Raw genomic sequence first — 25,243 nt, forward strand, 5'->3', positions numbered from 1 at the left:
CAAGATGGAAAGAGTTCTGGAGACAGATGGTGGCGATGGTTGTATCATGAATGTACTTAATATGACTGAAATGTACACTTAAAAATGGATGTGTGTTACTGAGATATCACCTCACGCCAGTCAGAGTGGCCAAAATGAACAAATCAGGAGACTATAGATGCTGGAGAGGATGTGTAGAAACGGAAACCCTCTTGCACTGTTGGTGGGAATGCAAATTGGTGCAGCCACTCTGGAAAACAGTGTGGAGGTTCCTCAAAAAATTAAAAATAGACCTACCCTATGACCCAGCAATAGCACTGCTAGGAATTGACCCAAGGGATACAGGAGTACTGATGCATAGGGGCACTTGTACCCCAATGTTTAGAGCAGCACTCTCAACAATAGCCAAATTATGGAAAGAGCCTAAATGTCCATCAATTGATGAATGGATAAAGAAATTGTGGTTTATATACACAATGGAGTACTACGTGGCAATGAGAAAGAATGAAATATGGCCCTTTGTAGCAACGTGGATGGAACTGGAGAGTGTGATGCTAAGTGAAATAAGCCATACAGAGAAAGACAGATACCATATGTTTTCACTCTTATGTGGATCCTGACAAACTTAACAGAAACCCATGGGGGAGGGGAAGGAAAAAAAAAAAGAGGTTAGAGTGGGAGAGAGCCAAAGCACAAGAGACTCTTGAAAACTGAGAACAAACTGAGGGTTGATGGGGGGTGGGAGGGAGGGGAGCGTGGGTGATGGGTATGGAGGAGGGCACCTTTTGGGATGAGCACTGGGTGTTGTATGGAAACCAATTTGACAATAAACTTCATATATTGAAAATAAACAAACAAACAAACAAACAAATAAATAAATAAAATTTAAAAAATAAAATAAAAGATAAATTAAGTGATTATTATGTGAATAGAAAAAAATGGATGTGTGTTTTGTCATAATCACTAATAATTTTTTAAAAGAAAGGTTTACATGGATTTCACCTTTAACGGCTAAAGTGTCGATTCACTGTGGACCACTTAGAGCAGAATTTCTCTTAGCAGCAAGAGTAACTTCACACCTATGTGATCACCCCATATGCTTCTTATTTCTGTCCCCATTTTCATGATCTCCTAGCCAAGCCTTATCAACAAGCCCCCCAAATTTACAGTAGCTCCATTAGCTACTAGCTTCCTGAATGTCGAGATCAAAGACACAATGTTCAAAGCCACAAAACAGCTGGGACATTCCGCTGTTAGCCAGAGAATGCCTACACGCTGGCCCGACCAGTCACCTGCTCCCATGGGTTCTCCAAGGCACAGAACGTAGAAGTAGACACTGAGATCCTACACCATAGAGGCAGGCTAGGAACAAGACTGGAGAGTTCTGCCTTCACCTTATTGCACAACCCCATCTTCCCCGCCCATTCAACTGGCCAACAGATGCTTTGGTGAAGGTAGATGTTGGCCTGCAATGAAAATCAGCATTGACATCCAATGGCCTCAGTAACACTGTGTGAGGATTTTGTTTTCTGTCTCCGACACAGGCCTACTTTGCTCAATGTGGATTTTTGTTCAGAACCAGTATCTCCTTTTCTACATATGGAATGAAAAACAACAGAGTTACCTGGATATCTGCTCCTAACACCCTCTGACCCTGTCTCTCCCCGCTTCCCAACAACTGTTTCTCCTGGAAAAATGCTCCCCACCCTGCGGGGACCAGCCCTGCCCTCACCCTGCCTGCATGGCAGACCCTGCTGTGGTCCTTGAACCTCCATTCTCCCCTTCTTCCATAGTGGGCTTTCTCACGCTGACACTGCACACATTTTGGGCTAGACCATTCTTCATTGTGGGGGCTGTCCTGTGTACTGCACATGTTTACAGCACCCCTGATCTCCACCTGCCAAACCCAAAATGGTTCCCAGGGCTGCCCAGTGTCCCGAGAGCAAAGCTGTCCCTGGCTCAGAACAACTGTTCTGCAGGAGAGAAGCTTTAAGCAGGCCTGTGGCTGCCCAGCTGCAGATCAGATTTCCCAGGCTTGTCCCAACCAACGTCTGGCAGATACGGGAGTACAAAAGGCTGGCTCCTGGCCTGAGGGAGGAAGGCACTGCAATGCCAACCCACGATCCAGAGTCCCCTCCCCGCCACAGATCAGCTGAGGCCAGGCCTTGTTAACACCATATCTTCACTGGGCTCTCACCCTTTCCCTAGACTGCTCCCTTCCCTCCCCTGCAGGGTTTTCTCCTACATTTGGGTTTGGGCTAAATGACACTCCCCCTCTCCAGAAGATATGTTATCATCTAAACCCCCCACTACCTCAGAATGTGACCTTATTTGGAAACAGGGTTGTTGCAGATGTAATTATTTAAAATGGGAACATAATGGAGTAGGGTGGGCCCCCGGTGTCCTTATATGAAAAGAGAAGACACAGACACACACAGAGAGAAGGTCATGTGATGACGGAGGCAGAGACTGGAGTGACCACCAGAAGCCAGAAAGAGACAAGGAAGGATTCTCCCCCACAGGTTGCAGAGGGAGTGTGGCCTTGATCACGGACTTCTTACATCCAGACTGTGAGACAGTAAATTTCTGTCATTTTAAGCCTCTAATTTGTGACGTTTTGTCACAGCGGCCCTACAAACTAATCCACAGCCAAATCCTTATCTCAAGCTCTGCTTCCAGGGAACCCAACCTCAGACAACTGGCCTGTCTACTCACGGAGGTAAACTGCAACTGAGCCAGCCAGAGACCCCCAGAGTGTGAAGTCCAGAGCCGCCCTCAGTTGGGGGATGGGAGTCTGCTCTTCTCTCTGTCAGTTTCCACGAGACTTTCTTTGAGGGAGAAAGAAGGTGGCGAAGGAGAGGAGGGGAGGGTGGCAGGTGGGAGAAAGAAATTCACTTGGGGGAAACCTTCCTTCCTTCCATCCTTCATTCATTCAACAAATGCCAGGCACTGTTGTAGGTGCAGGGCACAGAGAAGTGAACGAAAGAGACAAAAATCTGTTCTCATGGGGTTTATATACTAGTACGGGAGGTAGACCATAGAATATATGGTCTGCAAGATGATGGTAAGTGTCGTGGGGAAAAGTAAAAGCAGGGGAGGGGGAGGAGTACCTCGGGGGAGGGGGAGGGGGCTGCCATGGCAGCAGAGGGATGCAGCAGACACTGCCTCCGGTGCCAGCTACAGACGGTCTCAAAGCGCCACTTGGGCACATTATCAGCAGCACACGTGGTCTCTTTCTCTTTTCTGTCCCCGCCCCTGCGTGAGGCTATGGGAGCCCACCTGACCAGTGTGCAGGGGCCAGACGGCAGCCTGAAGAGTCACCACTCACTCCAGAGGTGCCCTCCTTCCCTGGGTCTCCTCAGCCCTCACTCCTGCTTCCTGGGATCACCTCCTAAATTAACTGCCTGCACCCGCGTCCTGGCCTTGGCCTCAGATTTCAGGAGATTCGGAGGCAAGGTGTGTGGATGTCCACATTCTCTGTATGTCCAGGGTGTTCCATAGATGTGCAGAATCAGGCTGGCCACAGAGTTTATTTTGTCCAGTGGGTCTCCCTCTTTCAATGGTTTCCCTAATTTCTCAATGGTCGAAAACCCAATGATATCACATATTGAGGAGGATACACGGAAAGCATCCAATATATCCTGATCATGTGATGGGAGGAGGATACGGGATCAGAGCAAGCACTGCTAACACCTTGACCACCACCTCCTGGTCCTGATCACCTCAGTGCACACACACTTGCATCCAGCTGCCAGCTCTAGAGTTTTGTTTTTTGGGTTTTTTTTTTTTTGCACCTGTGGATGTCAAAGGTCTCTTTATTGCCCAGTGTAACAGGCCAGGAATGCCAGGGGAAGAAAGTTCCCATCCCCCAACTGCCCTCATTCAATGGCTGATAGGAGTCAGTGTATAACCCCCCCGGCTGCACCACCCCTCAGGTGGAAAGACTCTTAGGATGTGTCTAACGCTGGCTTCCAGTTTTACAGCTCCAGTCACCCACAGGGGTGGGGGCCTGATAATGCAGACTTTATGTGACCTTCCCACTGCCTCCTGGTATTTCCTCTGGTGTCGCCTCCCTAAAAAATGACTTCCTTTGCCTTGGGATTTTCTTCTTCTGGGAAAATACAAACTAAGAGAAGGATAAATCTCTCTTTGTACGGACCGATGGATGGACACACACACACACACACACACACACACACACACACACAGTAGAGCAACCCCTCCAGTCCCCAAGTTTAAAACCCATACCCCAAATGTGAGGCTGGATCATCAAATCCCTGGCCAGTACGGTTCAGCTCTGAAAAACACCTTGGTGTGTCTGACACAAAATAATTCCGCCTGCATTACACAGAATTGTCAACCTCAGCATGAATGGACCAGACTGGTCTCCAAACGGCTGGGTCTTTTCCTTCCCTCGGACTTCTACCTCATCCTTCCACCCACAGTACGTGCGCTGTCGTCCTCCAGTCCACAGAATGCCCAAGGGAGGGACTCTATCAGCCCACTGGGGACAGAGCCTGGTCCGTGGGTGGTTTCCCAAGCAGCCAATTACATGTCTGTGGGCTGGTGGAGGAAAGAAGCCAATCTCACAATTTGCCTGAAAAATATCCATATATCACCCGTTCTTCAGCCTTCATTTTATTTTTCCCAAATCAATTTCTGAAAGTCAAAATGACTGATTGCTTCATACCCTGGATAATCATTGTCCTTATTAAATACCCCAGCATTGATGACAAAAAAGCTCCCAGGGTGGTAGTGATTACATGAACCTATACATGTGATAAAATTTCATAGAACACACACACACACACACACACACGCGCGCGTACGCAGTGGTGCATGTAAAAATGCGTGAAAATTGAATAAGGTCCGTAGTTTAGTTGACAACGTCAATTTCCTGGTATCGCTAACGCACTCTGGTTGTGTAAGATTTATCACTGGGGTTGCTGGATAAAGAGAGCACAAGGAATCTGTGTTGCATTTGCACCTTCTTGTAAGTCCAAAACTACATCCAAATAAAAAGGTTTCAAAACGCAAAGACACTTTAAATTAAAAAAAAAAAAAAAATCATCTTTTTTTTTTTTCTTTTTTAAAGTCCCCAGCCAAGAAACAGCACAAAGTCACCCCCTTACCTGAGAACTGGGGATCAGCGCCTTCCACCAGTGCCCGCCTTTCACCAGGTCAACCTCGCACAAAGGCACGGAGACCTTCCCAATGACACAGTGGCGGGAGAACTTATCAAAATCCACCACAGTTAGCAGCAGGGTCCTCCTCTGCGCTTCCAGGAAGGGGATCTCGAAGGTGTAACGCTCCTCAAACACGGGCTTCTGGGTCTTGCGTTTGACCCCCGTCTGCTTAGAGTTCTTCTGGTCTGGCAGGAGACAGATCTTGACATAGGGGTTGGAGTGGGCCATGTCCTGGCGCGAGCCATCGTGGGAGATGGGGGGCGGCAGGTCCCTGGCCTCGATCACCCTCACCGTCAGATGGTTGTGCAGCAGGTCGTACTGGGTGCTGAAGTGCAGCATGCCCAGCTGGTACTTGGACAAGATCTCTTCGTCTGTCAGAAAGTCCACATCGTCACTGTCGGAGTCAAGGGAGTAGAGCTGGGGCTCGAACTTTCTGAAGTAGTCATCTGGGGTATAGGTCCGTCTGAGCACCGAGGGCTGGATGGGCTCCTTTTTGGCGCTGAGAACGCCAAACTCGATGGGTTTAATATCAATGAGTGGGGAGCTGGGTCGTCTGGATTCAAGACCTAAACAGCCGCCAAAAAAGAACAATTAGCACCACCACATATGGGGCCAAGCCTGGGCTGCTTCTTGAGATTGGCAACATTTCCCAGACTCCTATATTGTTCACTCTGTTTCACAATGCTCTTCCCCATCTGCTCTCCACACCTTGAGATCCTCTTATTTATTTTATGAGAGGCAACAAGACAGCATTATCACCTCCATCACTGCCAGGCACTGTTCTAAACGCCTTGATATATCAAGTCACCTGATGGCCACAAGGTATTAGGGAATGACTAATCTGACAGATAGTAACTCTCCAAAAGGGACACAAGTACTAAGAGGAGAAGCCAGGAGTCAAGCCCAGGCTGTCCGGCCCCAGAGTCTTGACTCTAGCTGGTACCCTATACTGTCTCCACTTTCAGAGAGTGGACCCTGGAGCCAGAGCTTCTGGGACTCAGTTTCCCCATTTATAAAACGGAGTCAATAATAGCACCTACTTCAAAGATTGTGGTGATTCACAGAGCCAATGCATGGAAAGGGCTCGGCATAGAATGTGCACAGGGTACGAGCTCACTCAATGGTAACTGATGCACTTCTGCAAGAACCATGTTTGGACTTCACCGCTTGTGGGGCACCTCCTCCCTGCCTATCAACCAGCAGAGTTCAATGCTCCCAAGTTCATCATTTGAATCTTTGCTCATCCCTCTATTCTAGCAATAAGCACATGGAATTTTTTTTAAAAAACTATTTAATTGAGGCACAACTGACATACAAAAAGCTGTGCATATTTAATGTACACAATTTGGTGAGTTGGGAGGTAGGCAGGCATCCTGAAACCGTCACCACAATCTATGCCATAAACATATACCATCACCTCCCAGTAGTCCCTCCCCCATTTTTCTCTCTGCTCCTAGGAGTTTGACCATTAGATTCCCCATCTACATGGAGTCATACGGTATTTGTTCTTTCATGACATTCTTGTTAATTGCTTGAACACCGGTCTTGCCTGTGAAAATTGTGAGACTTGTGTCTCGTGCATGGTTGGTATTCTGACAGCTGTGTGCTAAATGGAAATCATCCGTGTATAGAGCTGGGCATGAGAACTAGGAACTATCTAGACCAGTGCTATTCAAGAGAAATACAATGGGGACCAGAAATACAAACCACACAGGGAACATAAAATTTTCCAGTAGCCACAATTCTCTTAAAAGTACAAAGAATTGGGTGAAAGGGCACCTGGGTGGCTCAGTTGGTTAAGTGTCCGACTTTGGCTCAGGTCACGATCTCACAGTCCGTGAGTTAGAGCCCCACGCTGGGCTGTGAGCTGGCAGCTCAGAACCTGGAGCCTACTTTGGATTCTGTGTCTCCCCCTCTCTCTCTCTCTCTTCCCCTCCCCCTCCCCCTCTCACACTGTCTCTCTCTCTCTCTCTCTCAAAAAATAAATGAACATTGAGAAAAAGATTATATAAAAAAAAGAAACAGGTGAAATTAACTTTAATTTGTTTGACATATAATCAAAATAAAAACATTTTAGTGAGACAGTTTAAAGTCTCTTTTATGTACTGGCTTCAAAATCATGGGTACATAACGCATATATCATGTCTCAGTTGGGCTTAACCCCCCATTTAAATGGTCACCAGCAACATGCATTGGACTGCATAGGTCAAGAAGAGCCCTCCCATTTTACAGATGGAAAGACTGAGGCCTAAAGAAGCCTCACATCCCCTCTTTTCCACTCTTTCAAGCCCTCGAACTTTTCTCTGCTTCCTTTTTCTTCCCTATTTACTCCCAGGAAGGATCAGACACCAATATTTCCACCTGAGTGGATTTATTTCATGAATTTTAAGCTTTTTCCCTCTGTTAAGTGAATTGCAAGCAGCTGAATGAGACAGCAGAGACACTTTCAGGAGGTGAGAGGAGGCTGGGAGTCTTTGGGCTTTATCCTCCTTTCTCCTCCCCATCCAAATCATGCCATTTGGTCAAACACATACTCTGCACATCAGAGTGGACAAACTGGGGGGTCTAGAGACCAAATTTGACCCACAGATACATTTTGTTGGAGTTTAAAACAAAGGAAGCTTCATACAGAAACACAGATTACCAGTTTTTCTTTGGAAAAGTCAGGTAATACGGAGCCCACCATCTCCTTCAGCGAGGGCCGAGTAGCAGCTGCCCCCTTCCAATAGGGCATCAGCTCCCATGGCCACAGTCCCCACCCTGCCCTGGTAACTCCGGAGGCTGAGACAACCCCTTCCCCTCACGTGGATCCATGCGGGGATGCTGTCAGCTCTCTTCTTTTGTCCTGGGGACCCAGCTAACTGGATTTGAATCATGGGCTCTGAGCAGAGGCTGAGCAGCATAGGATTGCTGAGCCACGAGCCCTAGACAGTCACAGCAAAGATGCTTACTTGAAATCCTCCGGGTCAGGCTGTAGGTAGACTTAGATGTGTCTGAGGACGAGCATCTTCGATCTGGGGAGTTGGTCCTTGGGGTCAGAGGGACTTCACTGGCTGTATGGACGGAATCCCCATCCTTGTCGCTGCTCCGGCTGGCCATCCTACAGGAAAAGAAGAGGTTCCAATGGTTGTCAAAAAATCTCCAGGGGCTGGCATCTCTCTCTCCCTTAGAGGACAGACCTATGATGAAACTGTCGCGGATCCAATTTATAGTACTTGCAATGAGAGAAACTCGAATCAGTGTGGTAGCCCTAAGCTCTCAAAAACACCTCACTTTTTTTTTAAGTTTATTTATTTTTGAGAGAGAGAGTGTGCGTGGGAGCATGAGAGCGTGTACATGAGTGGGGGAGGAGCAAAGAGAGGCGGGGGGGGGGGCGGTACAGAGGATCCAAAGTGGGCTCCGAGCTGAACAACAGAGAACCAGATAAGGGGCCTGAACTCAAGAACCGTGAGATCATGACCTGAGCTGAAGTCAGATGCTTTAACCCACTGAGCCACCCAGGTGCCCCAATAACATCTTACGTTTTGCACAAAATATGAAATGATATTGAATAAATACCTTCCAATTTAGAACAATCTGTCAAGAATGTGCATAATTTCACATTCACAGACCGGAGGGAGGGAACTTACTCAGGGTATTGCCACATGGGGGCACCACTTAGGCTAAGTCAAGACCAGGCCTGTTGGTCTTCAGTCTGGAAGACACCAGAAGGTTGTTTCTACCCATCTGTTCTTCTGCAGATGGCTTTTGGTGAGGAATGCCCTGGTATTTCAACCTTCACTGTGTCTCTACTTTGATATCTTTAAAAAATATCCTAGGGGCGCCTGGCTGGCGCAGTCGGTTAAGCGTCCGACTTCAGCCAGGTCACGATCTCGCGGTCCGGGAGTTCGAGCCCCGCGTCGGGCTCTGGGCTGATGGCTCAGAGCCTGGAGCCTGTTTCCGATTCTGTGTCTCCCTCTCTCTCTGCCCCTCCCCCGTTCATGCTCTGTCTCTCTCTGTCCCAAAAATAAATAAACGTTGAAAAAAAAAATTAAAAAAAAAAATATCCTATAACAGGGGCGCCTGGGTGGCTCAGGCAGTTAAGCATCCAACTCTTGATTTTGGTTCAGCTCATGATCTTACGGTTCGTGAGTTTGAGCCCCGCTTAGGGCTCTGCCCTGATAGCATGGAGCCTGCTTGGGATTCTCTCTTCCTTTCTCCCTGCTCCTCCTCCCCCACTCACACGCAAGTGTGTGCACACTCTCTCTCAAAATAAATATCTAAAAAATGCCCTATAAGAGTGTCACTCGAGAGTTCTTGGAGCAGCAGGGCAAGAGCTACAAAATGGTGCTGAGAATGAATGACTTGAGAACAATAGTTCGATGTGAAGAAACAGCTAAAAAATGAGCAGCAGCTCTGATTCCATGTGCTCCCAATGAGGATGAAAAATACTGAAAGAATAAAAAACACCATGTCAGGGGGTAGGGAGATACAGGGTGGTAATTAAGAGCACAACCTCTAGGTTTGAACCCCGCCTGGGTGACCTTGGGCAAGGCCCTTCCTCTGTGCCTCCATCTACCCATCTGTAAAGTGGGAATAATAATACTCACCTTGTATGGTTCCAGTGAACACTGAAGGAGTCAACGCATATAATATAATATGCTTAGAACAGTTCTGGGTATGTAGTAGATATGTGCTCAATACATTTCAGCTGGTATTATTACAACCTGTAAGAGCCCCCAATCCCCATAAAGCTAGGTAAGGGTGCTTGGGGAAGGGGAAGTGAGGGGGCAAAGCTGGCGGTGTGGCCTGTGAGATGGATGCCGCTAATAACATGCCCCTAAGCTATTGTGGCTGTAGACTGATACTTTCCGAGACTGCACCTCCCACCCCCCAACTTGACATTTAAGCCTGCGCGGAGCTGGTCTTGAAAAATGCAAGTTTCCAATTCTAGGAGGTCTTCAGATGCATCCTGTGCATGAAATGAGACTGATCTCATGTTCTTCCAAAGCAAGATCAGGGTCACAGCCAGGACAAGACCAGGCATGTTGCAGGGGGAGGGGAGGATGCCCAGTCCTTGCTTGCCTCCTCCTCCTGGTCTGTAAAAGGTGAATATAGCAGATGAAATGTGGAGGGTGGGAGGAGGAGAAGGCAAAGAAATGCAATCATATTCTATCACGCATTCTTCTCTCTCTCCCTTAGATGCAAGCAGCAGCACCTTCCGAAGAAGGCAGAACCACCTCAGCACCTCCACCTGCACCTGTGAGGCCCCACCCAGCTTGGGCGCAATCGCCCCGTGGAGCTCCGGTCCAGTCCTCTCAGCCCTTGTCTGAGCAGCCCCTGCCCTCTCTGCACCCACCATGCTTCCCGGCCCTTCCTCCAACACAGCGAGCTGGGCCACGCTGTTCTCTCTGCTTGGGATGCTCTTCCCGTCTCCATCTCCTGTGCGGCTCCTTCTCATCAGTCAGGTCTCGGCTTCAAAAGCACCTCCTCAGAGAGCCCCCACCCTGTCGCTGTCACCTCCTCCTACCCCATCAGCCCTTGGCCCTGCACCTTCTTTCCCCCCTTTAACAAACCACATAACTCCTCTCTAGTTGTGGCTTGTCTTCTGCGTCTGACACCAGATCCTTGCCCCACGAGGGTGGTGTCTCATTCACCACTGCCCACCTTGCCCTGGCAGAGTCTGGCACGTGCAGAGCCTTCCACATTCATTTTCTCAGTAAATGAATGAATGAACACACCCTTCTTGGGATCCTTATCTGATTTATCTGGTCTCAAGATGATCTGAGTGCTTATCTTGTCCCGCCTCCCACAGCAGGTACACTTCTTAAATGGGGGGGGGGGGGGGGAGGGGGAGATGAGTACTTATCTTGATCAAAGGTACCAGGTGCTGAGCACCAACTATGTGCCAGGCACTGTGCTAAATGCTCTGTCTGAACCATCTCATTTCACCCTTAAAACAATCCGGAGTTTACTTCTGTTACTAACAACCCTCATCCTCTTTACAGACTGGGGAATGGAAGCCTGGTGGGGTGGGGGTTGGGATGGATATTTATTTTGCACCACTGTTAAACTCCCAATGAAGTCCAGCAATACCAGCCTCTAAGCTGCACACCCCAAACTACTGAGCTGGGCATCCCTTGTGAGGCCTGTAAGAGCTATGCATATAGCAGGTATTCAATACATGCTTGATGGACACGGAAATAACCTGAGTAGTTCACTCTTCAATGATGGTCTTTCTGGCATTGCTCCAAAAGGAGCCAGTGGGATTGTACAGTTTTCCTGACCTTCCCCAGCCCAGCCCAGCCAAGGAAAGAATGGGGGATCCAAATGACAGGAGCATATGTGGCAATTAATGGTGTGTCCCCCCAAATCACACACACAAAGGACCAGCTCATCCGGTACCTGCCACCCCACAGAGAGGCATGTCCTGTGGTTCTGAGCTCAAATGTCACAGTAGGAACAGCACTGCAAAGCCTGTACACTTGACATTTCTACTCCCTGCCTGTTTGATAACATGCAACTGCCCACTTGGTAAATAAATGTGGGGAAAGCACAAGCTGTAAATTCACTTTCTGAATGATTTAACCCGCCTCCCCTTTACAGATTTCTCTTAACATTTTGCATTATGTTGCGTGCCACAAAGGTACTAAGTTGCTACCCAGGATGCAAGATATTCATCCTGGGAAGCATGGAAGGTCATGTACCGCTGTTCAGGCTCTAGACTGCAGAGTTCTAGGTGTTATCATTCATAATGACGACCATATGAAAGGGGCCTTCTGGAGTTGTGTCATGCGTCGGCCCTGCTGGGAAGGTTCCAGTGCTCTTCTCTGCTTGTGGCAAAACCAAAGTGTCATCCCAGAGGGTCCCAACTCCTTACCCCCTGAAAGAGTCCCCCGCTTGCACAAAGGGTCAGCAGCCCAGGTAAAGTGCAACTGTTCGCCAGCTCAGTGGTAGAACCCAGGCCATGCATCTGTAATACTTAACATCTGGGTATCTGGGGAAAAAAGGTACCTGACTGATTTTCAATGTCCATCAGGATTCTCCACTAACAGGCGGCTGGGTGGCTCAGTTGGTAAGCACCCCTCTAGATTTTGGCTCAAGTCATGATCTCACGGTTCAGGAATTTGAGCCCCACAGCAGCCTCCAAGCTGGCAGTGTGGAACCTGCTTGGGATTCTCTCTCTCCCTCTCCCCTCTCTCTGCCCCTTCTCAGCTCATTCTCTCTCTCTCTCCCTCAGAGTAAATAAATAAACTTAAAAAAAAAAAAAAAAAAAGGATTCTCCAGTGGTTCAGAAGCAAATTCAAATTCTAACTCCGCAATCTGACGTTCAAAGCCCTACATGCTCTGAGCTTGCAGGCTCATTTTCCATGATTCCCCTACTCTTTCTAGATATTGTGACCATTTGTGGTATTTGCCTACCCTGGGTCCATTCTCTCCTCTCTGGTTACAGTGCTCAAATTGTCTATTACAGAGATCAGCAAACTATGGGGCCAGATTTTGCTGCCTGATTTAGTAAATGAGGTAAGACTGGAACATAGCACGGCCAATCATTAATGCCTCACCTATGGATGCTTTCGCATTATACAATGACAGAAGTGAGTGGCTGAGACAGAGACTAAGCCCACGAGGCTAAAATATTTACTGTCTGGCCCCTTTACAGGACAAGTTTGCCAACCCCTGGTCCACGAGCTGAGTTCATGTGTGTCAGGTGGGAATGAGCCTTTCCCTGGTTCCAGGTGGTCAGACAATCCAGGCATGATCCTAGCACCATTTCCTCCAAGCAAAAGTGATTGGCTCAATGTTTGGCACATGACCCAAACCAGGACAATAAGAGCCTCTCCTGGTTTGTTTGCTGCTATTGAGAATGAAGCAAAGAAGAAAACAAGCTTAAGAATCAGGCAATACAGAAGAAACAGAAAGAGACAGGGAGGTGGAGAGGGCACAAATGCATGCCCATGACAACATTTGTACCCCTGGATCCACCGATGCCCGAAGCCATTATCCCTGGACTTTTTCCACAGTGAGACTCTACGTAAAACTGTCATATTGGTGTGCAGGGTGTGAATGCACAACTCCAGGGGGTAGCTGGACCTATGTACCTGCCTTATCTCCTGTACTAGATTTTAAATCTCCTGAGCACAGGAATGGGACTCTATCTAGCCTCTGCATCCCACAGTGCCTGGCACACAGTGCATACGCGAGAAATAATTACCAAAGAAACAGTAAGGTTTCAACCAGATGACTGGCACTTCCAGGATTCAATTTTTGCCGGTAGGTTAGTCAGTTAGTCAGTAACTATTTTTTGGCGTTAACAACACGGATAAAAACCCTGCCCTCACAGAGCTGGCACTGCCTGAGTACGGCTTTCAAGATACCAAATGGGCTGAGCCAACCTCTGTATCTAGGGCACTAGAAAATGGGAATGACCTCTTGATTAATGAACTGGTTCCACCAAACACCTCAACCTTATGCACACCTGCAGGATTCAGGCTACAATCCATGACTGATGAAATAATTTCTTAACACTATCTTTACACCAGTTTAAAGAATCTCTAGTGGGGCTCTTGGGTGGCTCAGTCAAGAGCATCCAACTCTTGGGGCGCCTGGGTGGCTCAGTTGGCTAAGTGTCCGACCTTGCTCAGGTCATGATTTCCCAGTCTGTGAGTTCAAGTCCCGTGTCGGGCTCTGTGCTGACAGCTCAGAACCTGGAGCCTGCTTCAAATTCTGCGTGTGTCTCTCTCTGCCCCTCTCCCACTTGCACTCTCTCTCTCAAAAATAAATAAACATCAAAAGAAATTTATTTATTTATTTTGAGAGAGAGAGAGAGAGAGAACAAGCAGGGGAGGGCCAGAGAGAGAGAGGGATAGAGAATCCCAAGCAGGCTCAGCACTGTCAGCACGGAGCCTGATGCGGGGCTCAAACTCATGAACCGTGAGATCATGACCTGAGTCGAAACCAACAGTCAGACGCTTAACTGACTGAGCCACCCAGGCGCCCCTAAAAAAATTTAAAAAGAGCACCTGACTCTTAATTTTGGCTCAGGTCATGATCTCAGGGTTGTGAGACTAAGCCCTGCATCGGGCTCTGCATTGGGTGTGGAGCCTGCTTGAGATTCTCTCTCTCTCTCTCTCTCTCTCTCTCTCTCTCTCTCTCTCTCTCTCCCCAACTCACTCTTTCTGTCCCTAAGAGAAAAAAAAAAAAAAAAAGAATCTACAAATAACAGAAATGATTCCTGGGGCCCCTGGGTGTCTCAGGTGGTTAAGCATCAACTTCGGCCAAGGTCATGATCTCACAGTCATGGGTTTGAGCCCCACATCCCACATCAGGCTCTGCTGTCAGATCCTCTGTCCGCCCACCTCGCTGTCCCTCCCCCGCTCACACACACTCTCTCCCTCTCTCAAAAATAAACAATAAAACAGCAATAATAATAATAATAATAATAATAATAAAAGGTGATTACTAACTGCTCTGCGAAGCAGGTTATGCTTAATCACAACCCTAGAAAATAAGTTCTATTACTGTTCTCACTTTACAGATGAGAAAACCGAGACAAAACAGGGTGAGATGGGTCACCTACATTTATGACTGCCGACCAGGTGACAATCATTCTTAAGTGCTCTTCTGTGTACTAATCCATGCAGTGGCCACAACAACCATAGGAGATAAACACTATTGTTTTTATCACCCCCATTTTACAGATGGGAAATCAAGGCAAAGAGATCTAATGACTTGCCCAAGGTCACAGAACTAGAAAAAAAAGTAGGAGAAACTGGATATGAATGCATGGAGCCTGACACAGAGCCATTTTGCTATGGAAATATTTGATGCTTGCTTCTAAGGAGAGCAGGTGAGAGGGGTGAGCCATGACCCGCCAACTTGAAGGGAAAGAGGGGGCATCATGGACTTCCAGAAACGCAGCTAAAACAGCACCGGGTTCCCACTGAGGCTCTGGCTGTGGGCCCTTGCACTGTCTCTTGCCCTCTCTGGACCTCCCCATCTGTGTCGTGAGAACCTGTCCTCAAGGACGGCCAGGCCCCTTCTCGGCGCTGGACCGGCAGACTCAACCCAGACTCTCTGGCCACGTTCCTCTCTCAGCCACAGAGAGGTGGACCAGACACGTGGCTGAGAAGCTTCAAAACTGTGTTCCCAAAATATCTGAGCGACTGGCAGATGGAGATGTTGTGTGCAGGCGCGGGAGGAGCACGAATTAGAAATAAAATGAGAGATGCCAGAGAGAACATAAACAGCGTTGGAGGACAGGATGGAGCCTGGGGGTGCTCTTCTGCTTCCCTGTTTCTGAAGTTCTTGTTCAGACCAGCAAAAAGGCATTTGTTTGTTCATTCCATCTACCACCCATGTAGCAGTTTTTACTGAGCATCGACTATGTGCCAAGCACCAGGTCAGGCGGTGGGACAGTTTGTCATACTGACTTGGATGGGAATCTTTAGAACTTGGACATCCCTTGAAGCATACAGATGTTCACAGAGCTCTTCCTCCACTTGGAGTGACACTCAACGTGATTAAAAGTGCCCACACGCTCGGCACCGCACGGTTCATATCTCAGGAGGACCAACGGGAAACCAGTTCAACGACAGCCTCACCACCAGCTGCCCCCCGCCCCCCGGCCTGCCCAACAAGAGGAGAGGCAGAGAGTATGTCCTCATCAGCAGCAAAGACGTCAACGGACACCCAGCCTTCCCCTGTTTCCTACCCCTATCCTCCTGCCCGCGCCCTCTCTCGCAAACCGAGAAAAGAAAGGTCTTGAGGTTGCCTTCAAGGAAGTTCAGAGCGGTTTTACTTACAGCCAGGGGGGAGTCTGGGCAGGAAAAGGTCCCAGAATTTCAACTTCGTCCTCACTCGACTGGCAACAGCTGGACTCATAACACTTCTGACAGCAATGCCTGAAAGTCCATCTGCACAGCAGCAGATCGGAGATTCTAGAAAGAAAACCCTGAGGCCATTGGGGGGAGGTGGGCAGTGGAGAGGGGGAGAGGGGGAGCGGGGGGGGGGGGGGGGCGTGTGGGAGGGGTGGAGAGGAGGAAAAGGAAAAACACCCGAAATTACAAGCAGCTGATCCCTGATGAGAAATAATGACATTCAGGAGGTCTGTCTCTGCTGCTGAACACTTAGAACAAAATGTTTTCCGTTTCTATTTACCAACTGCAGGCACAAAGATGGCAAACACCAACTCGCTGGAGCCATTAATAGCGAGCAAAACATTCACAGGTATTCCCTTTTGTAGTTTATGTGAATGTCATTCTTGACATGTGGGTGGTTTATACAACATCATGAGGGCTATACAATATGTTCTCGAAAACACAGTGAATATTACTGTCTTCTTAAGCAAAGCAAAAAGATTTTTTTTTTTTAAATAATCTCCGTGACATGAAAGTAAACAGAGGTAATCAAACGGAGTAAGGAGGGGGTGGGGAGGGATATCCACCTCTTCTCCCTTAGTGTGTTTTCATCGGGATCTCCCTTCCACAGAAACGCAGCAAAACTGTGCCGCTCTTAACCTCCAGTTATTGCTTTAATATTCAACGTCCCCACAGCCCCACATAAGACTCCAAAATGAAAGGCAAGCACTTCGTGATCAGAAACCAGACCATACGAATCATCGAATTAACCCACCTCGTTTAAAGGTTCCAACTGCCCTTTTAGAGATCCACGAAGAAGCCAAGGGGCGTCGGGGGTGAGAGGATTACAAAAAGAGAGACAAGACCAGTTTAGCAATATTCCAGCAACTCACAAAAGAAAAAAGAAAGAAAGAGGGAAAAAAAAAAAAAAGCCCTGCATCTTTCCACTTACCATCCTGGGAAGGGAGCTGACTCCCTAACAAGGTGCTGCTATCTGTGGGGCTGCTGGTAGCCTCCTGGCTAACCAACACCGAATAAATGGGAAACTTTAGCATTTCGATTTGATTTGCACCGTATGCTGTTATGAATCAGAGCGGGTGGATAGATAGTCATGCTATCCAATGCAGCCACGCTTGGGAAGAGCAAACCTTCCTATACAGAAATAGCCATAAAGCCAACCCAAAAGGACATGACTAGCTAACATGCAGGCAGGCACAGAGTGGATGTCACTTGGCTCCCGCACCCTCCCAGAGGCCCTACCTTACAATTCTGCTCCAATGGTGATGGTGGGGAGTTCCTATGACCACCCACAAACACAGGGAGCCCAAAAGGAAGCCATAATCTGGTCCTGGGGAGGGCGGAGGGGGTGGGGCTACCTCCCTTTTCAGCCCCACCTCCCACCCCCACTTCTTCTCACAGGTTTCCAAGGCACAGATTCCCTCCCCCTCTTCAAGGGAAGAGACACAGTGGCTTCCAAATGAATGGGCCAAGTAAACCAGGGAGATTAGGAACTCCACATCCCAGTCTGGGATATATCCCAGAGAGGAACTCAAACTCAGAACTTTAAATCAAGAGGGAGAAAGTTACCCTCTTTTTCATTTCCCTTTCCAGGAGGTCTCCCTTTGGTATCATCATGTGTTAACGGGTTTCTAACACTTGCAAATCCCCCCCACCCCCTCTTTCTTTTTTAAATAGAGAGCAAACCTCAGCTCAGAGCCTGGGACCTAACTAATCACGTGGCATTACTATCATCCTGTTTATTCTTCCGGTTGCCTTCTGCTCATATCAAGTGATTCTGGTCTTCCATTATGCTAGTGACATAAAGTTTCCTTTTCAAATGATTTTAAGTAAAAAAAAAAAAAAATAAGCGAGCCCATTTATAGGAAAAAGTATTAAATAAATCTGGTACAAGTGATAGCTCACAAATTCAAAAATCCTTGAAGTGATAAGGGAATGATTATGGCTTGGGAAACGAAGTCTCAGGCACTAATCACAAACTCTTCCAAAAGCAAAACTGGGAACCCTACATGGCAAGGCCTGAAGACGTTTGGGGGCCACGCAGAGTTGAGTGGTTAAGCGTTAGTGCTGCCATCACCACCGGCCAATCACGTGACTTGGGTGAAGTCAGGGGGCCACTCTGAACCTTAGTTACCTCTCTTTCATGGAATGGCTAAGCTAGGACTTGGACTATGCAAATACCCCACTACAAAATATCTGCACCCTTTCTGTGGCTTTATGAGAACGAGGTGGTTTGTCAAGACCAGTTGGAACCTACTAGGCACCACAGACTGTCCAGGCCGGCCCACGCAGGTAAAAGCAGGAAAAAGCTATGCCCTCATGCGCTTACAAATGAAAGTGCTTGAAAATGTTTCAAATCAAGTGCAAGGATAAAGTGCTTTTTTCCAACGGTCCATGCCCATTCTTTTCATAGAGGAAAGCATTTCCTGGGTGTGTGGCAATCAAAAGACACCATTTATAAAACCATGTGAGTAGAGACCAGGCCACTACAGGGGCCCAATCATCCAGATTTCTCAAACGCCAAGTTCGGCAAGATGAGAGAAACCAAGGAAAAGGAAGAGGAGAGGGAAGAAGCTAAGACACGCTTGCCACGCATTGGGTCCACTGGGTTCATGTATTTGACTGGATGGAGGAGCACTGATTCAAGCCAGAAAGAAACAGGAAGGAGAACCCAGACATTCTAGAACAAAGGTTGGCAAGCTATGACTTGCAAGGCTAAATCCAGCCCGCAACCTGTTTTTGCACGGTCCTCCAGTTAAGGATGGTTTGTACATTTTTAAATGGTTGCAAAAAATCAAAAGTACTACTTCTTGACTAGTACAAATAGTTTTATTGGAACTCAGCCACGCCCATGCATTTACTATTATCTATGTATGTGTGGCTGTCCAGCGCCACGGTCAGAGTTGAATATTTGTGACAGGCCACGTAGGTCTCCAAGAAAAAAGTTTACTCTCTGGATCTAGAAAAAGTTTCACACCTTGTTCTAGAAGCAAAGACAGTATCACCAAGCCATTCTCATATTAGCTGTTTAACAAATTCCTCAGATTCCCCATCCTCCCTTCTAGATCCCACCATGACCCCTAAGCAGCTGTGTGACCTTGGGCAAATCACTAATCTCTGTCCTGAAGGTGGTTATTAAAAACCACAGAAGCATGTTCTAATATTGTTTATTTCTCACTGGATTCTGAAGGGCAGAGACTGCTGTTTTCACAGCTGTATCCCCAGGGCCCACACAGAGTAGGTGGTCACTCGGGTGTTTGTTGGGTGACTGCTGAAAAACCCCACAACAACATTCAGCACACAGTATGTGCACAGTAAATGAGACCTTCAGTGAACTTGAAAAGAGGACCTAAAGATTGCATGGAAGCCAATGGAGCAAATCTAAGCCAGGAGAGGGATGGGGAGACCAAGGAAGGTGACAGAGCACAGAGTTCCTGGCAGGCTGAAAAGTCTGAGGACGAGAGAGATGTGACCAGTGGGGAACTGGGAGACCAGCAGACAACCCCCCCCCCCAGCTGTAGCCGAGGGTAGAAGTGAGCCCAGATGCACCCTAAATGAGGGAACCTGTAGGCTTCTCTGCTGGGCTCTGAGGAGCCAACCCCAGAAAGCAAGCGGATCCACGGGTCTGACTGCAGGTCTGACTGCATGACCTTGGCGCTGACCTGTCGCCACTGCCTCCCCCACCCCGCCCGCCCCCCCCCCCCCCCACACCTCGTATAGAAGAGAAAGGTCTGGTAGTCAAGCAGCCTCCCCTCAAGAAGGATGCTTGGAAATCATTTCAGTTCAAGGATTCTTGTGAGAGTTTCCTCAAGGTGATGGGGGTCCACAACTCCCAGACCACAATGCAATGGCCGAAAGTGATCGGTTGTTCCCGCCCCCCACCAACAGCACGCCTATGGTGTGTCCCCCACCCCTCAGCACCCAGGGTCCGGGAGAGACGACGTCCTTGTCCCTCCTGGCCGGAACAGCCGCCTCAGGCTCGCTCCGCCGGCCAATTAGCCAGAGCCGTCGCCACGGCAACGGCAGCTGGCGGGCCGGGCGGCTGGCGCGTCCCGGGCCGCCCTCCCGGCGGCCCCTCCCCAGGGGTGGGGTGCAAGGGGAGGGGGTGGGGTGGGGGGGCTGAAAAGTCCGCCCCAATCCCATTCCCTCCCTAGGAGGAGAGGGCACCCGTGCAGAGTCCGCAGGGGCCGTTCATCCCCGGGTGTGGGGGTCCCCAGCCCCTTCTCCTGGGGCGTACCCCACCGCTGCACAGGTTGCGTGCCCTCGGGCACCCTTTTTCTGGAAGCAAGTTTGTGGGAGCCCAGCCGTGTGCCCTCCCTTGGCGGGCTCACAGCCGGAGGGGGCGCGGCACCCCCCACCCGCACCGCGGACCTTGCCCCCCAGCCTCAGCCCTACCTGGATGTACGCCATTTTCGCCCTCGCGCTCACTCCGGCCCGGGCATGGCGCCGCCACGGCCACTTTGCCCTCGCCAACAGGGGAGTGGGGGGAGAAGGCGAAGGGGGAAAGGAAGAAAAAGGCAGCCGGGTGGCCCCAGACGTGACTGGCGTGGCTGATGAGCGGCGCCCGCCCCTCCGCCGGCCGCCCCGTCCTTGCCTTTCCCTGCGTTCAGGCTCTCGGAGTCGGGGCCGCCTCCCAGGTTGGGAGAGCAAGGGCGCCTGGAGCCCCCGCCTCGGCCACCCTCGCAGTCCGGCGCTCCCCCCGAGGCGCTCCCCTGGCTGGAATGAGGCCGGGGCGCCTGGGGAGGGAGCCCGGGGCGGCCGCGGGGACTGCAGCGACCCCGGCGCAGGCGGGGCTGGAGACGCCGGGGCCGGTGCGCGCCAGAGGCGGGGGAAGGGATGGGGAAGCGGGTGGGAGGGGGCGGTGCGCGGGTCAGCCCATCCGGTCGGCACGCGGGCTGGCACCTACCGAGAGCAGAGCCCCCGGGACAGCCTTGAAGCCGAGGGGGCACAGTCCTGCCCGCCATGGAGTCTGGAGCGGGGAGGGTCCTCCCCACCACCCCTCTCCCAGTCCAGCTCGGACAAACTTTATTCCCGCCCCACCCGACGAGCCTAGAACTGTTGCGGCGAGGAACGCAGGGGCCAAATGAACCGGAGCCTTAAGATAAGGTGGGGCGTGGGGCACCCCGAGGGAGGTGCTGCGGCCGGGGCCGCAGGGGCGTGCGAAGAGAGCGGAGCGCCCCTTTGCCCTAAACCTGCCCGAGTTGCGCCCTCGGCTCAACAGGTCTGGCGCGGGGCGGCCCGGCAGCGCCACCCAGCGTCGCGCCCGCGACGTGCGCGCCTCTGCCGGCTCGAAGCTCCGCGCCAGCGAGCGTGCGCCCTCGGGCGTGTCCATCCTGTCCCGCTTGCTCGCGTCTCTGGGGCGCCCAGGGCCTGGATTCCTCCCCGGAGCCGGTTCTCCCACCCCGGGGCCACAGAATTGGGGCCCACTCTGCACAGAGGGATTTGAAGTGGAACATTGCCCTCCGCCGGTTCTCTTTTTAAAATCCCCAGCCGTCTCCCGTTTATCAACTCCTCTGTCTTTTCATCACTAAAAATGGCTTAAAATCTCTGTCTGCCCTGCCTTTTCTCCAGGGCCAGCTGAGGGACTGAACGTGCAAGTCATAAACAAAAGGTGTAATGTGCACATGTGTATATATTCTTTGTAAAAATCTAACAGGTTTACATTTTTTAGTATGTAATATTTCATTCGAAGCACGTGGCATGCAAAGTGCCCAGCGTTTGTAATCCGGCAGGCACTGTGCTCAACACTTCACAGGCGTGATTGCATTTCATCGTCCTCTGCCTTGCTCGCTATGCGTCAAGCACAGCGCCTGGCCAGAGTAGGCGCTCGGTAGTTTCTGCTGTTGCTGTTGACTCCTCTTAACCGTTTGAGGGGGATGCTGCAGTTGCCCCCGGTTCCCAGATGAGGAAACCGGGGTGCAGTAAGGTAGATCCCCTCTAGCTACAGCTGGTAGCTACACGCACTGGCCTTTGAATCCGCACAGTGTGCGCTCCTGACCACTTAATGGTATTTATCTATAATGTTTCTTCAGCGCTGGATGGAAACGGTGCTTGGGGGGAGAGGGCTGTCTACCGGGATGGGCGTTTGAGCGGGGGAGCGGAGGGTTGGGGGACTTGAGAGAGGTGACAGCGTTTGCCAGGTGTTCCCAGGTGTTGCCAGGAAGAATAGCTAACCTTTCTGAGACCGTGTGCCAGGCTCTGCTTTAAACCTTTTACACAAGTACAACTTTCAATTCTGATAACCATGAGGTGAGCTCTGTTACTATCTCTAGATGAGATTACTCTCTCTAGATGAGACTGGAGGAGGTTGAAAGCGGTGAGGTAACTTGCCCCGGGGGTACTGGCATTGAGGAGCTGAGACTCAAACCCTGACAGCCTACACCAGAATCCTTCCCCTAGCCGCCACACCATACTGTCTCACAGTGCTGGGTATTGGGGGAAGGGGGAGGAAACCCTTGGGGTTGGTTTGATCCCTTAATCCCTAAAGACTTAAAACTGTCTGAGAAAACCAAGCACCCCTCCTCCAATGCAGGCAGTTATTTTAACTTAACTCTCAAGGCCCAGCTCCTCACAGCGGTGCCATTCTGCCTCCAAAGAAAGCATGAACAAGAAGTCAGCTCGAAGTCATTCGTCAGATGTCACTCCAAGACTGGCTTTCCAGGTCCCCAGCTCTGTGAGCCTCTCCCTGCTCTTCACAGGGACCTGTAGTCTGGGCTTTGAGGTATAATCTGGACTCAGACCAAGGCTGTGCCTGTTAGGACAAGGCAGCTGGCCCCCACCCGGGTCTCGGTGGGAAAACCCCCAGTTCGGAATTCTGCGGGGTCCCTGAACTTAGGAAAGAAAAGAGTTACATCTCCCTTGTCACCAACCTCTGCGTGCGATCCATTATCTCCTTTCGTTATGGATGCAGGCAGCAAACCACGACAATCTTAACTTTTACCTGGGTTTGTCACCGATAGAAATAGAAGTCAATAGAAATCAGGTATATTCACCTCACATTACAGTTGTTGTGAATAACTTGAAATTTTATTTACATTCTTTACTGCTTGAAAATCACAACCAGTAGATCTTTCTATTGAATGCATTAATGAAGAATCACATACATTACCATATTTAAATTCATTTTAAATTTTTGATAAGTGTGTTTCATTTAAGTGTGTTTCATTAGAATCATTTCAGGGGCACCTGGGTGGCTCAGTCAGTTAAGTGTCCGACCCTTGATTTGGGCTCAGGTCATGGTCTCATGGTTGGTGAGATTGAGATCCACGTCGGGCTCTGCGCAGAGCCTGCTTGGGATTCTCTCTCTCCCTTTCTGCCCCTTTCCCCACTGTCGTGCTCTCTCAAAATGAAGTAAATGAAAATACATATATAAGCAAATAAACATTAAAAAAAGAATTATATCATTTCCCTATAATCCTATGTATTCCACTCTATGATTTAAAGACATTATTCTGAGATGGGGTCTACAGACTTCAAAAGACTAGCAGGGGGTCCATGGCACAGAAGGGATTAGGAACCCCTGCAAGTGGCAGGTTCATTAGCTTAGGGGTGAGAGTCAAAACTGCCACGCAGTTGTCTGGCTGGAGCAAAGGGAGAGTGTTGCCAGGTGGGGTTAACATGTAGGAGAGGCCAGATGCCTGGCAACCCGGTAAGTTAGCCCGTAGAAGAGCAGGAAGGGTCAGGCCCAGAAAGATTTTGGCAGGGGTGTGTGTGTGTGTGTCTGTGGACATGGGGTACACAAGCCTGGAGGCAGGGAGGATGTTGTAGCAATCCAGGTATGAGGTGATTCGAGACTGAACAATGGTCATGGCAATGAACCGATGGCTGTAACTGAATAAGCAGTGATGAGGTTCTGGAAGGCAGGGGAGGCTGGAGGAAGGCAGGTTTGCTGGGGGAGTAGTTGGGGTTTTATATTTGGGTATGTTGATCTCAGATACGTATTATATAGGGTTCCTGGAAGAAACTCAATTCCATCCAACAAGAAAGAACTTATGGGCTCATTAACTGGGAAGTCCAAGGGCAAATCCTAGTGTCAGGGCTGGATTAGAGATGCAAAAGAAGTCATAAGGACTCACTCTCTCCATATCGCACCTCTTCGCAGCTTTTCTCTGAACATTGGACTTTTCTTTTTCCCTGGGATAGGTTTGCTTCACATGGCAGGAAGATGGCCATTAGTGCACTTGAGTTTAGATTTTAATAGCTTATGCTCCAAAAGTAAGGGGGACTTTTAATGAAATCTTAAGGAAAAACTCTAAGTGGTCCTGCTTGGGTTAAGTGCCTACCTCTGGACCAAGCACTGTGTCCAAAGGAGCCAGCACGCTGCTTGCGTCCACCTGGACCAGGTGCGCAGAGGTCGTGAGCCACCATCTCACAAAGACCATGTGGAGAGGGAAAGGATCGGGTTCCCTAAAACAGTTCAGACCCTCCTAACAGAACGGGGCTCAGATTAGCGGAAGAGTTAAGGCTTCAGCCACCTCCTGGGGGCGCTTGTGGGCTCACCTCAGTCTACAGCCTCTTAGAGGAACCTGGCGCCTCATCAAGACCCAACCCCAGATGGCAGACGCATAATAATGGTTTGCTCTTCAGGGTCCTTCAGAAGGTAGTTAGAAATGGCAGTGCAAACCACAGACCTCAGGGTATCTATTGTAATTAAAAAGTGCCAGAACAGCAAAAAGCAGTCTCTGGCAACCATATAGGCAATACACATTCTGGTTAGGTGACTTTTTATTTCTGCCAAACAGGCTGACGGTACTTGTCTCCTAAGTCAGTTTTAATTATACAGCTTCCCGAACATGCCATTCAGATCCTGTTTTAGCTGTGCCTGTAACCCTGGGCAGTGTTTCTGAACTCTGGGGAAGTAAGAAGTCTCTGGGCTAATTAAATCGCTGGTCTGGCAATAGGAAGGGCAGCCACCTGTTAAGTATGAGCTCCAGGGCTGACATGACCAAGTAATCCCATGTAAGGAGTTGGACCCCTTTCTTCTCCATCTTTACCAAAGGGCAGTGTGGTTTGATGATCACAAGAATCTGGAGTCCAGTCCAGCCTTGTCTACATAATAGCTGTGTGGCCTTAGGCAAGCCCCTTAATCCCTGGAAGCCTCAGTTTTCCTTACCAGCAGAATGGGTATAATACTTCCCTCTGAGGGCTGGTGTGGAGTCAAGCAAATGAGAAAAATGTATGTGAAACACTAGCGTGGGTTCACAGTAAGTGGTTCTCTGTTTC

At 49.6% G+C, this 25,243-nt stretch overlaps 1 protein-coding gene across 14 annotated transcripts in view; it reads right to left on the reverse strand.

The window, feature by feature from the left end:
* Positions 1 to 21,194, reverse strand: part of SYT17 (synaptotagmin 17) — a 119,632-nt gene extending 98,438 nt beyond the window's left edge. The window contains exons 1-5 of one of the 14 annotated variants that reach the window (XM_053212932.1): positions 16,956 to 19,703; positions 16,779 to 16,801; positions 15,950 to 16,098; positions 8,117 to 8,265; positions 5,112 to 5,731 (exon numbers count right to left, since the gene is read on the reverse strand). In XM_053212932.1, the coding sequence (XP_053068907.1) occupies positions 5,112 to 5,731; positions 8,117 to 8,265; positions 15,950 to 16,098; positions 16,779 to 16,801; positions 16,956 to 17,058 (1,044 nt within the window). In that variant the 5' untranslated portion in view covers positions 17,059 to 19,703. Of the gene's footprint in view, positions 1 to 5,111; positions 5,732 to 8,116; positions 8,266 to 9,754; positions 13,919 to 15,949; positions 16,099 to 16,778; positions 16,802 to 16,955; positions 19,704 to 20,416 lie in introns of those variants that run through there. The other 13 variants (XM_053212933.1, XM_053212939.1, XM_053212938.1 and 10 more) reach the window with 13 other exon arrangements.
* Positions 21,195 to 25,243: the final 4,049 nt, after the last annotated feature.

Source organism: Acinonyx jubatus, chromosome E3, assembly GCF_027475565.1.
Source record: "Acinonyx jubatus isolate Ajub_Pintada_27869175 chromosome E3, VMU_Ajub_asm_v1.0, whole genome shotgun sequence".
Lineage (NCBI taxonomy): Eukaryota > Metazoa > Chordata > Mammalia > Carnivora > Felidae > Acinonyx > Acinonyx jubatus.